Here is a 14,794-nt window from a genome sequence, read left to right on the forward strand (position 1 = left end):
GGAATAGAATAGAAAAGAAAATGGAATGGAATATAGAATAGAATAGAATAGAATAGAATAGAATGGAATGGAATGGAATGGAATAAAAAATGGAATGGAATGAAATGGAATATAGAATAGAATAGAAGAAATAGGAATGGAATAGAATTATGGAATGGAATGGAATAGGTTGTCTGTCAATGATGGGAAGTCAGGTGATATTTCATATTTATTTAACCAAAGCCTAGTTACTTCCCTAAGGTTTATGTCTACCTCCGTTTTCCATGGATGGTGAGTTCTGAGGTTTTACTTTTGGCATCCCTTCTTTTCTGCTCAGTCTCTACCTCAGTCCAAATGTGTGGAAAACTGTCATCCTGGATTTGTCAAGAGGGCTCGAGAAGGAGAGCCAGTTTGCTGCTATGACTGCGTTCCTTGTCCAGAGGGGACCTTCTCCACTCAGGAAGGTGGGTGACACCAAAGAAAAAGACAGGGAATGGATTCATCCACACCAGAGCATTTTCATGGAAGTCCAAGTTAAAAGTTAGAAGCTTGTTTATTATCAAACTGCACAATTTCTTATCTAAGGGATGACAAACATGAAGGAGTGGCTGGGAACAGAGAGGAGGATGTGACAGATTGCACCAGCTTCGCTACTCTCAGAGAAAATCTCTCTTCTGGTTTTCAGTTGGGAGGCGTCCTTGTAGTTTTTAACCTTTCTGGGGAGATCTGAGTTCTTTGCCAGCAAACTAGATTCCAAAAGTTAGCCTCTCCTGAGTCCTGTATATTAAGAAGTGCCATGTGGAGGACTCAGGAAGTGTGTCTAGAAAGAATAACTGATTTATTATTTACCTGTAATAATGTAGGTTCCTATGAAGATTCTCCACATTACATAGGAAATCATTAATATCCTAGGACATTCCCCAATTTAATAAACAATTAGAAATATTATTTTTTTAAGAAAATGATATTCTTTTTATGAACTTTCTGTGGAGAAGATGGTAAGAAATGCATCTTGTCCCATGAATGTATTTCTTTGAAGGTGAAAAGATAATATGTTAAAGAAATTTTTTTGTTTTGTTTTCTCAGATACAGAAAAATGCACCAAGTGTCCGGATGATAAATATCCAAATGGGGATCAAGTCCAATGTATCCCCAAATTTATAACCTTCCTGTCTTATGAAGAACATCTGGGCAACATCCTGGTGTCATTTGCTCTATTCTTTTCCCTAACCACAGGCTTTGTCTTACTCATCTTCATTAAATACCGGGAAACTCCCCTTGTCAAAGCCAACAACCGGGACCTCTCCTACATCCTCCTGGTCTCCCTCCTGCTTTGCTTCTTGTCTAATTTTCTCTTCATTGGTCAACCAAGGAAAGCCACCTGCCTTCTCCGACAGACGGTTTTCAGCATCATCTTCTCAGTTGCCGTTTCTTCTCTCTTGGCCAAAACCATCACGGTGGTGCTGGCCTTCCTTGCCACAAAACCAGGAAACCGAGTGAAGAGATGGTTGGGGAAGAGCTTGGCCAACTCCATCATCCTTTCTTCTTCTGCTGTCCAAATTATCATCTGCTCCATCTGGTTGGGAGTTTCTCCCCCATTCCCTGACTCTGACTTCCACTCCCAGCCTGGAGAGATCGTCCTGCAATGCCACGAAGGGGCCGTTGTCATGTTCTACGTCACCCTCAGCTACATGGGCTTCCTGGCTGCCATCTGCTTCACGGTGGCTTTCCTGGCCAGGAACCTGCCTGGGGCCTTCAACGAAGCCAAGCTGATCACCTTCAGCATGCTGGTCTTCTGCAGTGTCTGGGTGACTTTTGTGCCCACCTACCTGAGCACCAAAGGGAAATACATGGTGGCTGTGCAGGTCTTCTCCATCTTGGCCTCCAGTGCTGGTCTGCTTGGTTGCGTCTTCATCCCCAAGTGCTACATTATTATTCTGAGGCCAGACCTGAATACAAAGGAGCAACTAACGACCAGAAGAAATATAGCTATGTGAGTCAGAAGTATTTTGACTCTTAACATGTTCCAAAAGACCAAACCAAGAAAATGGTGCGAAATGATGATCATACGTATAAAAAATACAATAGATGTTGTAAGCACAAATATCCATAAATAACAATCCTCAGATTACTTTCCCACCCATCTGCTGTTTGTAGTCTTGATAATTATTGCCTTAATAAAAAGAAACCCAATCAGTTGTTTTGCAGTAGCAATTTTGATAAAATGTACTGAGAAGCAAGGAGTTCAGGGTCCCAAAAGCAGAACTTCCTGTTGCCTGGCCCTTCCTGTTGCCAATGCAGAGTTCGCAGCAGATACATCCTCATTGTGCCCAGAGAGAGAAATATCTGCCTGTACCTAGGATCGAACTCACAGCCTCCTGATTGCTCCACCTATAGGCCACCACGTACTGCTTTTACTTGCAAGGAATTGTCAGTAAGGTTGAAGCAACCCAAACCAGGAAATCCCTCACATCCATGGGCCATTTTGAGCAGCATCAAGTCCATGGCCCGCCTGTTTTGCAAGATTGCTGTTCTTTGCTATTCCTGCTTCTCATTGAGGAGAGCTTTACCAAGCCTTATTTATGTTTCGTAACTGTTGAAGACAGATTTTTTGGGGATGTAAAGGCAGTCATGGACTGCAAAGGTTGGTGGTGAGCCAATAATGGAAATAGCAGCTGGGGAGTTCTGTGAGGTACCAGCTTCTGTATACTCTCGTGTGCTTATGATGACTGTAGTATTGGACAACTGGTGTTGCATGAAATGAGTTTAAAGGCCCAAATACACAAATGCACAAGGATCTCTGGAAAATATGAAATGGCATCATTTCCACACAGCAAATACAATCCCTCTAGTAAATAGAGATAGAGTCCCACCACTGACCTTCAACTGTGTCTTCCATTGTTCCATCAATCTTTGTGCATTATTTCTGGCATTTCTGCTGACTCCTGTTATTTCTAGGCACTTGATTATTATTGCTATTTACTATATAGCTATTTATTTAACTCCAGGATTAGAGGGAAAAAACTATTTTTTAAACCAATTACATGAAGGGAGTTCATAGGGAACTCAGCAAGTTAACGAGTCTATCAAAACAAATGTGCTTAAAAACACTGAACGAGAACTTCACCCTCAGATTTCAAAGACTCTTTTGATTAAAATTTATAAAATATGAATCCAAACAGGAGGTCAACAGGCATGAGTGACCATGAAAAAGGCCTCCCAGTCCCTGCTAGAAACTAATAGCCACATCTTTAATATCAATGGCTACTTCCAAGTTGATCACTGGACTCTCACTGGCATTAATGAAACATAAAACTACAGATGATTATTGCTGATTATAAAATATTTTCCATGATTTCCAATCATTTAATGGACAAGCCCTCTCCCATGTCATCATTTTTAGGAAATCACATCACATTTAAAAAGGGCCCAAAATCAAAATAAAAGTTCCAAATAACTACATTAATCAGAGACTGTGCCTTGTTATATTTTCTCTACAATTCAGATTAGGTCTGAATAGGATAATGAAGCATTTGGGGAAAAAGATGCAAGCCAAGAGACCAGCCCCAGAGGCCAAGATGGAGGAGATCTCCACGGCCACCATGGACTTCCCTTTGGTGCTTAGATAGGTGGGGAGGAATGAGATCCAAACACTGCAAAAAACCAGCATGCTAAAAGTAATGAACTTGGCTTCGTTAAAGCTGTCAGGCAATTTCCTAGCCAGAAACGCCACAGTGAAACTGATGAGAGCCAGGAAACCCAGGTAGGTGAGAACAGTGTAAAACATGGAAGCTGAGCCTTCATTACATTCCAAGATGGCCTCTCCTACCAAGGAATGAAAGTCCAAGTTGGGAAATGGGGGAGAGGTTACCAGCCAGATGGTGCAAATAATTGCTTGAATCAGGGGACAGGATAAGACAATGGAGTTGGTAAGTGGTTTTCCTAAGAGTTTCCTTGCACTGTTCCCTGATTTGGTAGCCATGAAGGCCAGAACCACCATGACAGTTTTTGCCAAGACAGAGGAAACCGCAAGGGAAAAGAGAATGGCAAAGGCAGTTTGTCGGAAGAGACAGGTGAGCTTCCCAGGTTGACCAATGAAGAGGAAGGAGCAGAGGAAGCAGAGCAGGAGGGAGACCAGGAGGATGTAGGTGAGGTCTCGGTTGTTGGCCTTGACAATTGATGTGTCACGATGTTTAAGGAATATCACTAAGATAGCAGATGTCAACATGGAGAGAGAAAGTGCTAAAGAAACTAAAGTGTATCCCAGGGTCTCTTCATAGGCAAGGAAGTGGATCTTCTTGGCAATGCAATGCACCAGAACAATAGGAACATATCACCTTGTGGGTTCAAAGGGTCTAAAGACAAGAGGAAGTGGCTGAATTCTGAGATATCTACAGTGTGGTCCCTAACATGCAAAGCCCCGTGCAAGGGCTTTAGAGCTTGCCAGATACCTACACCTTCCACTACACTAAGTTTCCAAGAGGAAGTTAGGATCTGAACATCCTGAAGTGTTCCCCTTTCATGAATTACATAAAGACTCAGGAGCTTCTGAAATCTGCAAAGAAAATAATAACAGTCCGACAACAGTCAATAGAATACACGTTCTTGCACAGGAACAGGAAGCTCACATGCAAAACCCAAGAGAAGGTATAAAAAAACCCCACTCTCAACTCCATGTGGTCAGCTGACCCAGGACTGCTGTTGGTTCTGTTCATCATTAAACCATCTTTCCAATCAGCCTCCATGTTTCCAGCGTCTTCCTCCCGGCTTGGAACTGAACCAGATGGATATTTCTTCCAACAGGATGGAAAAGGCATTGGTTGTGATTTTAGATGAGGTTTGGTAAGAGTGGGATGAGCGTAGTGCATCCATCGTGGCTCAACTTGACCTCTGGGTGTTCTTCAACCTCATTGACCATGGTTTCCTTCTCTAACGGGTCCATGGAGTGGGAGTGGGTGGCACTGCAGTCTGCGGTTCCTTTTCATCTCTATGGGGCAGATGACCATCAGCCTTGACTGGGAGAGAGAGGTCCCACCCTTGGCCGCTGTTTGGCAGGCAGCCGATGGAAATAATGCAGCCTGAAATGGGCTAAGACAAGTTTTGTAGTAAGTCCGTTTCTGAAGATGGACACAGGAATGTGCAAATGAATAAATGAAACATGATCATTGCTTGGCATTTCTCTTTTCTCTTTTAGAAGGTGCCCTTTGCCAGGTGTGGCATGAATTTTTCTCCCTTTTTTTTTTAATTTTAAATTTTAAATTGAAATTTTAATCTGTTTTAAATTTATTGGGATTTTAATTGTCGTGGGCCAATATTATTTAATTTGGTTTTAAATTGTTTTTACCTTTTGTATTTCTGTATTTTATCTTGTGCCTGTTCACCGCCCTGAGTCCTTCGGGAGTAGGGCGGTATACAAATTTAATAAAATAAATAAATAAAATAAATAAACAAGAGGTGCCATTTCATTTCATTTCATTTTTTTAGATTTATATACCACCCTACTCCCAAAGGACTCAGGGCAGTGAACAGCCAAAAGATAAAACACACATAATACAAAATTTTAAAAAAAACAATATAAAAATACATTAAACAATTTGGCCCAAACAAATTAAAACACCCCTATTGTTTTAAAACAAATTTGAAATTAACAATTAAAAGGAAGTTAGGCCAGGCCAGCCTGTTGAAATAGAAATGTTTTGATGGCACGGCGGAAAGTGCGTAAATCCAGGATCCTCCGTATCTCCGGGGGGAGCTCGTTCCAAATGGCAGGTGCCCCCACAGAGAAGGCTCTCCCCCTGGGGGCCGCCAGTCGACACTGTTTGGCCGACGGCACCCTGAGGAGCCCCTCTCTATGGGAGCATACCGGCCGGTGGGAGGCTACTGGTGGCAGAAGGTGGTCCCGTAAGTACCCAGGCAGGAGAGAGGAGAAGAGGGCCAGAGGGAGAGCAGGTTTGCTGCTACCAATGTTCCCCTTGCCCAGAAGGGACCGTTTCTAATCAGACAGGTAGAAAACCCTTCAAATGCAGATCTTCTAAAGTCAAAGAAGTCACTCAGTGGGTCAAAATATTTGTTGTTGTTGTCGTCATGTTTGGTAAGATTGTCCTGCTTGAAATTATTCATAGTTTTCTGTAGAACCTTTCAGTTTGTGGATTTAAACTGTCCTTCTGCAAAGATTACATGTCTTGGTGCTCACCAGTTTAAAGCAGAGCAGTTTCAGGATAACAATCACAGGTTTCCTACGAGTTTTTCCACTCCTATTGTCGAATAAGATTGGGAAAACAAACTTCCATCTTTTCCTGAAGAACTGAAGTTTGTGCTTCAAGTTATTTCTGAGCAGAGGGTTGGACTAGAAGACCTCCGAGGTCCCTTCCAATTCTATTATTCTCTGTTACTTGTTGATTTATACAATAGAATAGAATTTTTTATTGGCCAAGTGTGATACAAGGAATTTGTCTTGGTGCATACGCTCTCAGTGTACATAAAAGACAAGATCATCAAGAATTCTAAGGTACAACACTTAATGATAGTCATAGGGTACAAATAAGCAATCAGGAAATGGATTTTTGCAATGGATCTATTTCTTGGAATCCTGACATTTATTTATTTATTTATTTATTTATTTATTTATTTATTTATTTATTTATTTATTTATTTATTTCTGTACCCTATAAAAAGACTTGACACCGCATCACCCCCCCAAATGCTTTTGGCTTTGCCTGAGTTCCTTGGTGGTTTCTATTTACGGGTAGGCAAAAACAGCCAAATTTACAAAGGTGACAGTATTTTTCTCTTCCAAGCTCAGGGAATAGGTCTTCGCCTCCACACAAACTCAGGTTCCTGGGCCTCTCGAGAACAAGAACAAGGGGAAGGAGCTCAGGATGAGGCAAACCTCTTTGTGGTTGTGTAAGAACTCTCTGTGAGGCCTCAGGAGGAAGAAGATGGACAGAGCTGAAGCCCAGGAGGCAGAGAAAGAGGCTAACTCAGAGATAAACTGCTCGGACGAGAAGAGGCAAACAGAAAGGAGGAAGCAACTGAGGGAAAGAGGGAAAGAGAGACGTTGATTGCCTCCCCTCAGAACCTGCATGAGGGAAAAGTCCTTCTGGTAAATGTCTATGGAGATTCTCAGTCCTCCAGGTCATGGTTGTTCCAAAGATGCTTTTTCAAGAGGCAACTGGACTTTCTGGAAGTTTTTTTTTTTTTGAAGATGTTTTGCTTCTCACCCAAGAAGCTTCTTCAGTTCTAACTGAATGGTGAGAATCCCCACCATCCAGTCAGAGCTGAAGAAGCTTCTTGGATCAGAAGCAAAACGTCTTTAAAGAAAAAACAGAAAGTCCAGTTGCCTCTTGAAAAAGCACTTTTGAGTCCTTCCAGTAATTTCCCTCAGATGGAACCAAGAGTTGGAAGAGGAGAAGGAAACAAGCAGAAAAAACAAAAAAAAATTAAAGACTTTGACAGAACAGGAATAGAAAACAGAAACCACAAATAGATGAAAAAACCAGATTGGATTCTGTAGAAAAAGAGGATATCTCTCCCCCCTCAAATCAAGATCAATGTATCCAAAATCAAAATAAAACTTCCCAATCCCTGCATAAATGGGGGTGTAATGAGGCATTTCAATGGGTTTTATGCTGTGATTTTTAATGTTATAATCTAGCCGGAGTCACCAATGCGTAAATTGGATAGTAATATAACTATGTTTCATAAATAAATAATAAAATCAGAGATTCTTGTGCCTCATTATATTCTCTCTACAATTCAGATTGGGCCTAAATAAAATAATGTAGCATTTGGGGAAAAAGATGCAAGCCAAGAGACCAGACCCAGAGGCCAAGATGGAGAAGATCTCCACGGCCACCATGGACTTCCCTTTGGTGCTCAGGTAGGTGGGGAGAAAGGAGACCCAAACGCTGCAGAAGACCAGCATGCTGAAAGTAATGAACTTGGCTTCATTAAAGCTGTCAGGCAACTTCCTAGCCAGAAACGCCACAGTGAAACTCACGAGTGCCAGGAAACCCAGATAGGCAAGGACAGCATAAAATATAGAAGTTGAGCCTTCATTACATTCCAAGATGGCCTCTCCTACCAAGGAACGGAAGTCCATGTTGGGAAATGGGGGAGAGGTTACCAGCCAGGTGGCACAAAGAACTGCTTGGACCAGGGGACAGACTGAGACAATGGAGTTGGTCAGTGGTTTTCCTAAGAGTTTCTTTGTCTTATTCCCTGGTTTGGTGGCCATGAAGGCCAGAACCACCATGGCAGTTTTTGCCAAGATAGAGGAAACTGCAAGGGAAAAGAAAAAGGCAAAGGCAGATTGTCGAAAAAGACAGGTGAGCTTCCCTGGTTGACCTATGAAGAGGAAGGAGCAGAGGAAGCAGAGCAGGAGGGAGACCAGGAGGATGTAGGTGAGATCTCGGTTATTGGCCTTGACAATTGGTGTGTCACGATGTTTATGGACTATCACCAGGATTGCAGATGTGGTCACAGAGAGAAAAAGAGTGAGAGATGTTAATGAGTATCCCAAGGTGTCTTGATAGGAAAGGAAGTGGAGCTTCTTGGCAATGCAGTGGTCCTTGTCCTTGTTGGGGTATTGGTCTTCTGGGCAAGGATCACAGAGAGCTGCATCTGAAATCAAGAGTCAGTGTGCATTTCATGGTGAATCAACACAGGCAAATCATCCATCCATATTGACGATGCTGGGAATAAATTAGCCAGAAAAACAGATCTGTTCTCTGGCTCAACTTCTCTGCTTTATTCTTCAAATCCAGACATTCAATCTTTTTCCTTAGTAGGAAACCTATAAATTTTGCCGTGAAAAAACCTGATATTAAATTGTTGGGGAGCAGGAAAAGTGGCCTTTGGGGTTGCACAGCTTAGATTCATGAACTGAGAGGGTCTGCTGAATATATGAATATATTGAATCATATAAAGCATCCTACCAAAACTGATGCCAAAATTCATATTTTCCCATTGAATGACTTCCTTGAAGATCTACACTTGACGTGTGCTGTACCTGTCTGATTAGAAATGGTCCCTTCTGGACAAGGGTCACACTGATAGCAGCAAACTTCCTTGCCTTCTGGGATGCTCTTCCTCTCTCCTGCATGGCACCTCTTCATGCCACACCTGGCAAAGGGCACCTTCTGGAAGAGAAATATTTGAGATGGCCTAAGTAATAAACATGCTTCATTTGTCTATTTCTGCATTTCTGTTTCCATCTTTAGAGTGTCTTCAAAAGAAATGGTTTACCAGGGCCTACGAGAGGGATAATCTCCAGGGGGAGTCAGGCCAGTGACAATCCTGACCCTCCAGAATGGATGCTGGAGATTGGAACAGAGACCTCAAAATGAAAGGAAGGCTTGTGACATGGAGCTACAGCTTTTCTGAAAGAAAGAATCATGAGGCTCCAACTGAATGGGAATTCTCCATGGAAATCATTCTTGCCTGATTTAATGGGCTTCTGGGTTCCAAGCAGGAATTCTTCCCAATCTATCCCATCTTGGACTTTTCAGAAGTCAAATTGTAAATGTGTTAAAGTCAAAAGCAGGTTTTTCATCAAATCCCTGATTTTTTTTTCTGACTGTCAGGTGTGCTTCCTTCAAAATCCAGGAAAGAATGACCCAGACTCCATGATTTATAGAGTAATGTACTTTTACTAGAAATGAAGGGAACGCAACCATGGCTAAGCTGAAATTAAAGCAATAGATGTGAAAAGTGAAAGCATCCCCTCCCACTGTCCATCGTAAATCATCCAATCCAAAGGTCTCCCAGGGTCAGGTGGAAGCACGTCTGGCAGCGTCATCAATCAGGAAGGCCATGACAGTTCATCCGATAGCCCCTTCAGGGATTCGGTTTTGTTTCTTCCGAAGCCACGCCCCCCTCCAGCACGCTTCCCCCCCCAAGCTCCCCAGCTGTCCCCCCTCCCGGTTCCTATGGCAGCCAAAGCAGCAAAAGCGGAGGCTGACACTGACTGAATAGACCAGTTTCCCAGTTAAAAGGGGGTTATGCTCCCCCTGGAGTGATTTAATCCTTTGCTGAATTTATAATGTTTCCTTCCAGTTCACCTTTGTGGCCCAGATGATCGCATCAGAGTTAATGGTGAAATCTTGTCGTGGGGAAGCCGTGGAATCTATTTGTCCAACTTTGGTGGTGACAAAAGATTGATTGGGGAGGAAAACCCAGTTGAGAAGATCATAACGAGAAGAAACTAATCCACTTTCTGAGAAGGAGACTTCCTCTCCAGCACTGTTGTTGAACTTGACGTTCCTCAGATAGGGAAGAAGCTGAAAGGAAAGACAGCCGGATTAATTGGCTGAACACCACACATGAGACACCCTGATTTCTATCATAATGTGATGGCCATCAGCCTAGGAGATGGGTCTATACCTGAGAAGCTAAATGAATTCCCTTGATGGAGATCTAAGCAATCAGAAGTAACATCAGATATTCAACTCCATCCTTAAAATGACAAGACATTCTCTTTATCATTGGACATTTGTATCATGGCTTCTTCAATTCCAGTCTTACAAGGATGAGAGCTACATACAAATATTACAAATTACATTGTGTAGTTTTTCCTCTGTGATACTCGGCAAGCTATGTTTTTAATCTTATTTGGGCCCACATTCTTGTAAATGACAAATGCAAATGACAAATTTTAAGAATGATTAATTATTTGTCCTTGGTTCTCTCTGAGCCTCGTTGTTTTCTTGCAGATGTTTCATGACCTAAACTGGGTAACGCTGAAAGTGATATCCCTCCCTTCTAGCACTGATGATACTACCTAGCTGGGTTGTAAGAAAACAGCCAAACTCAAAGAGCACCAAGGACCCCTCATTTCAACCCTGAGCTATAATATTCTCCTTTACTGGTAAATACTTTCTATCATAAAATCCTACAGTTCCCCTGACTTTCTCTAGCTGATGGTCAAAGGGAGCAGAATGAAGAAGGAGATCTGACCAAGAGGGGCCACGTAGAAGGTTTGTCCTGCCCTGGTTTGTCACTTCATTGTCCAGAGAGGAATAATTGAGCCTTTGATGTTGAAAAATCTGAAGAATTTCAGATCAGGAACCCATTAGGACCATATATTGAGTCTTCTTCTGCACATGCTGAGGTTGACAGAGGCTGAACACAACAAGCAAAGCAGTACAAGAAACAGCGTACTAAAAAATTGTCACAATAACAAACATTTCCAAGGCACAATAATCTAAACCAACATTAAAATGAATTGAGTGTTTTTTACAGATTGGATTCAGGCTACTGACTGAGAGAAAGTGAGGAGGTTCTACAAAAATTATTTTTAATAATGGCTGTCTTAATCCCTTCTTAGATACATTGATAGCACACAGATATTTAATCAGTAATTCAAGAAATGCATATAGGGAGTTTCCTACCTAGAGATCTCTGGACTAGATAAAAACTCACTGAGATTACCTGCCATGACTGAATATTTGAGATCCTCTTTCTGAGCCTCATTGTGGTTGGTTGTCCTCCAGATCCATGTATTGCATGCAATGCATGTCCCACAGCATAAACAGCATTGTAGATACTGTAACTTTCACCTTCCATGCTTGTTTCAAATAAAAAAATTGGTAGATTCTGTAAATTCTCTTTTCCTGTACATTTCTTTCCCCAGTTTCGAGTGATTTTGCCTGGTTTATGGAACCTGCAGCCAAACAACATTTCCCAACATTGCAGGAGAAAGAGGTCCCCTTGTGGCTTCAAGGGGTCTAAAGACAGGAGGAAAGGACTGAATTCTGAGACATCCCCAGTGTGGGGCCTAAAATGCAGAGCCCCATGGAAGGGCTTTACTGCTTTCAAGATGTTTTGATTCCTGGCCACAGTAAGTTTCCAATGGGAAGTTAAGATCCAAACTTTCCAAAATGACATCTTCCTCAAATGTTCATGGACACTGATTGCCACCTGTACATTTTTGATACTATTGGGGTCTCCAAATAGAACAATCACTTCAGCTTTAGACCAAGTCTCCACAATATGAAGTAATTTCAGCATTGTAGTATCAAGAAAATCTGATTTCAATATTTCAGTGAAGGCCAAACAGATCTCCTTCTCCTTCAGCATTGGCATCAGAGATGAGACGAAACGTTCTCCACTGTCATCTTCAGGGGCAATAATCCCAACCCAGTTCCACTGGAAATGCAGAAGCAGCTGGACTAAACCCACACACTCAGCAAAGTCACTGGGATTGATCCGGAAGAAGGAAGGATAAATTATTCTGTCTCCCTGAGTGAACTCAAAGCCAACACCGAGCTGGAGAAAGTGAGATTCTTGATAGTAAATTTTAGGGGTTATCATTATTTGGATTATGTCAGAAGCCAATGGAACCATACATCAAATCAATACAGAGAATATACTACACTACACTCTTATGAAGAATAGATTAAGAAGAAATTCCTCTTGGCAAGTACCACATTTCAAAGTTATCTCACTGATCAGTTTTGGCTTCTATAAAAACATATCATGACACAAAAAATAGAACTATATGTCCCCCAAAACACCCCCTTTGTTTTCCACCTTTGGCTTCTGGATGTGCTATAGTTGTGTTTGTACTCTCTACTGTATCCAGTGAAGCCCCCTTACCTGTGGGACCTTGAAGAGGCTGAAGATGGAGGCCATCTGCCTTGAGGATCTGGGATTGAGATCTCCAATGACAGAGAGAAGAGGGTCCTTCCTGTCACATTTGTACCCTGGAACCATTCGGTCTCGGGTGGAGAGCAGGGAGAGGCTGTTTGAGCAAATCTCCACCTCCGACTGAGAATTGCTATGGATGTGGAAGCCAAGGGTGATGTTGGGGAGGAGAACTATATCCTTGTTGACCTCTCTAACTGCAAACACCAAGGCGCTGAACTGCTGGTAGTTCTTGGGTATCATTCTACAGTGAGAAAATCATTGGGGAAATTTTAAGGAGAGCTTGTGGGTGCTGGTGGAGTTTGTTGTGTCTTTTTAAAAAATGTTCTTTGTAGCAGGAAGTTTCAAAGTCCATGGGGTTTGATTCATTGTTAAGGCTGTTCCTTGATTAATGGCCTTGACAGAAAGGAGCCTTGGTAGTACAAGGGTTTAAGGCACCCTGTTATTAAGCTGCTTAAGACCAGCTGCCTGCAATTACTGCAGGGTTCGAATCTCGCCAAGGCTCAAGGTTGACTCAGCCTTCCATCCTTTCTAAGGTAGGTGAAATGAGGACCCAGTTTGTGGGGGCAATAAGCTGACTTTGTATAAATATACAAAAGGATGAAGGCTATTGCTGAGCACATTGTAAGCCGCCCTGAGTCTCCGGAGAAGGGCGGCATATAAATCAAAATTAAAAAAAAAACACAACAACGAGAAAATCCTGTTTCTCCATTCCACAGATCATTTGATACCCCTCCATCAGCCTCCCTCCTTCCTTCACTTTGCTTCAGTGATGGTCATCCTTCCCTCTTCCACCCCAATTAATTTCTTTCCCTCTTGAAGCAGCTTCTTCAGGTCTAGAAACCACTGTCTTCCACACATTAAATGGGTTTGACCTCATCATTGAGTTTTGCATCAGGAGTTTCTGTCCAAATTTATATTGTAAATCAACTTCTTCACTAGGCCAGAACAGTTTCTAAGGTGTCCTTCCTGACTTTTTTGGCGGTTTATTTGCTTCCTGATCAAGAGTTCTGGAAAGATGGAGAATTCTAGCCTATTTTATGAGTTTGGTTCTTTATTGAGAAAAGCACAAAGATCTGAACTAAGGTAGGACATTGCAAACGTCACTAGAACAAGTGTTTCTGAAAAGAGTCCCTGAATATAAAGCAAAGAAAATAATTATTTACATCTTTCCCCTTTGGGTGAAACTTACAAAATATTCTCCAGAAGTAGAGATGGGTTTTCTTGAAAGGATTGGAAGTTGATTTTAAGTGCAGTTCCCAGGGGAACGTTCCCACCAATAATGAAATCAGCAGGCCTGTAAAAGTCTCTCCTAGTCTGGAAAGTGCTTGTCAACACACACCCAGTTTGCACCCTCTTAGAAATAGTTGGAGAAGTTGGAGGCAGGAGCCAGAAGAGCAGCAGTAGGAGGAAGAGAGGCAGTCCCATCATTCTTCTCACCTTCCCTCCTAGATAAAAAAAATGTTTTTTTTTTTTTTGCAGAAGTTGAAATCTCAGCAGAGCTTTAGCACAAGAGAAATAATCTGTGCTACCTGGATGGCCCCAAGGCCAATTTAGATCCAGCCATGTTTCGTCTTACCTGTGTTTGGTTTATGACCAAAGAGTAAACTGAGGCCAGCTGAGTCTCAGCAAACCACAAAGTTGGCTTTTTGCAACACAAGGCAAGATGACATATCCTGCCCCCACCAGGAGAACTCCGAGTATCTAATTTAAAGCATCTTTTATCTCGGAAGATTTTTTTAATGTAGAAATCCATAGGGGATATATTAGAAATTACTGTTCTTCTTATAATTGCATGGAAAAGCAATTGTTCTATTTACTGAGCAATAGCTACTCTTCATACAGCAGATGGAGAAAAGTGAGTTTGGGTCTCCTGTTGTTAATCCACAGATCAGATGCAGTTGAGAGTCAAGGCATTTGAATTATGTGGAACTGAGCCTTAACAGATTGACAGAGTTGGAAGGGACCTTGTAGGTCATCTAGTCTAACCCCCCATCCAAGCAGGAGACCCTACACCATTTCTGACAGATGGCAGTCCAGTCTGTTCTTGAAAGCTTCCAATAATGAAGCTCCCACAACTTCCGAAGGCTGTTCCCTTGGTTGATTACTCTCACTGTCAGAATTTTTCTCTTATTTCCAGGTTGAATCTCTCCTTGATCAGTTTCCATCC

General features: G+C 42.1%; 2 protein-coding genes across 2 annotated transcripts; one reads left to right on the forward strand and one right to left on the reverse strand.

Moving 5' to 3' along the window:
* Nucleotides 1-263: 263 nt before the first annotated feature.
* Nucleotides 264-2,121, forward strand: LOC132711870 (vomeronasal type-2 receptor 26-like). Its single transcript, XM_087883503.1, has 2 exons — nt 264-270; nt 1,066-2,121. The coding sequence occupies exons 1-2, from the start codon at nt 264-266 to the stop codon at nt 1,974-1,976; spliced, it is 918 nt and encodes a 305-aa protein (XP_087739629.1). The 3' UTR covers nt 1,977-2,121.
* Nucleotides 2,122-7,696: 5,575 nt separating this feature from the next.
* Nucleotides 7,697-14,191, reverse strand: LOC132711871 (vomeronasal type-2 receptor 26-like). The gene is made up of 3 exons (XM_087883504.1): nt 14,157-14,191; nt 12,675-12,868; nt 7,697-8,601 (listed from the first exon to the last, which is right to left on the reverse strand). Exons 1-3 carry the CDS (start codon nt 14,189-14,191, stop codon nt 7,697-7,699), a joined length of 1,134 nt encoding a protein of 377 aa, XP_087739630.1.
* Nucleotides 14,192-14,794: the final 603 nt, after the last annotated feature.

This window comes from Pantherophis guttatus, chromosome 1, assembly GCF_059756535.1.
Source record: "Pantherophis guttatus breed Tessera chromosome 1, ASM5975653v1, whole genome shotgun sequence".
NCBI lineage: Eukaryota > Metazoa > Chordata > Lepidosauria > Squamata > Colubridae > Pantherophis > Pantherophis guttatus.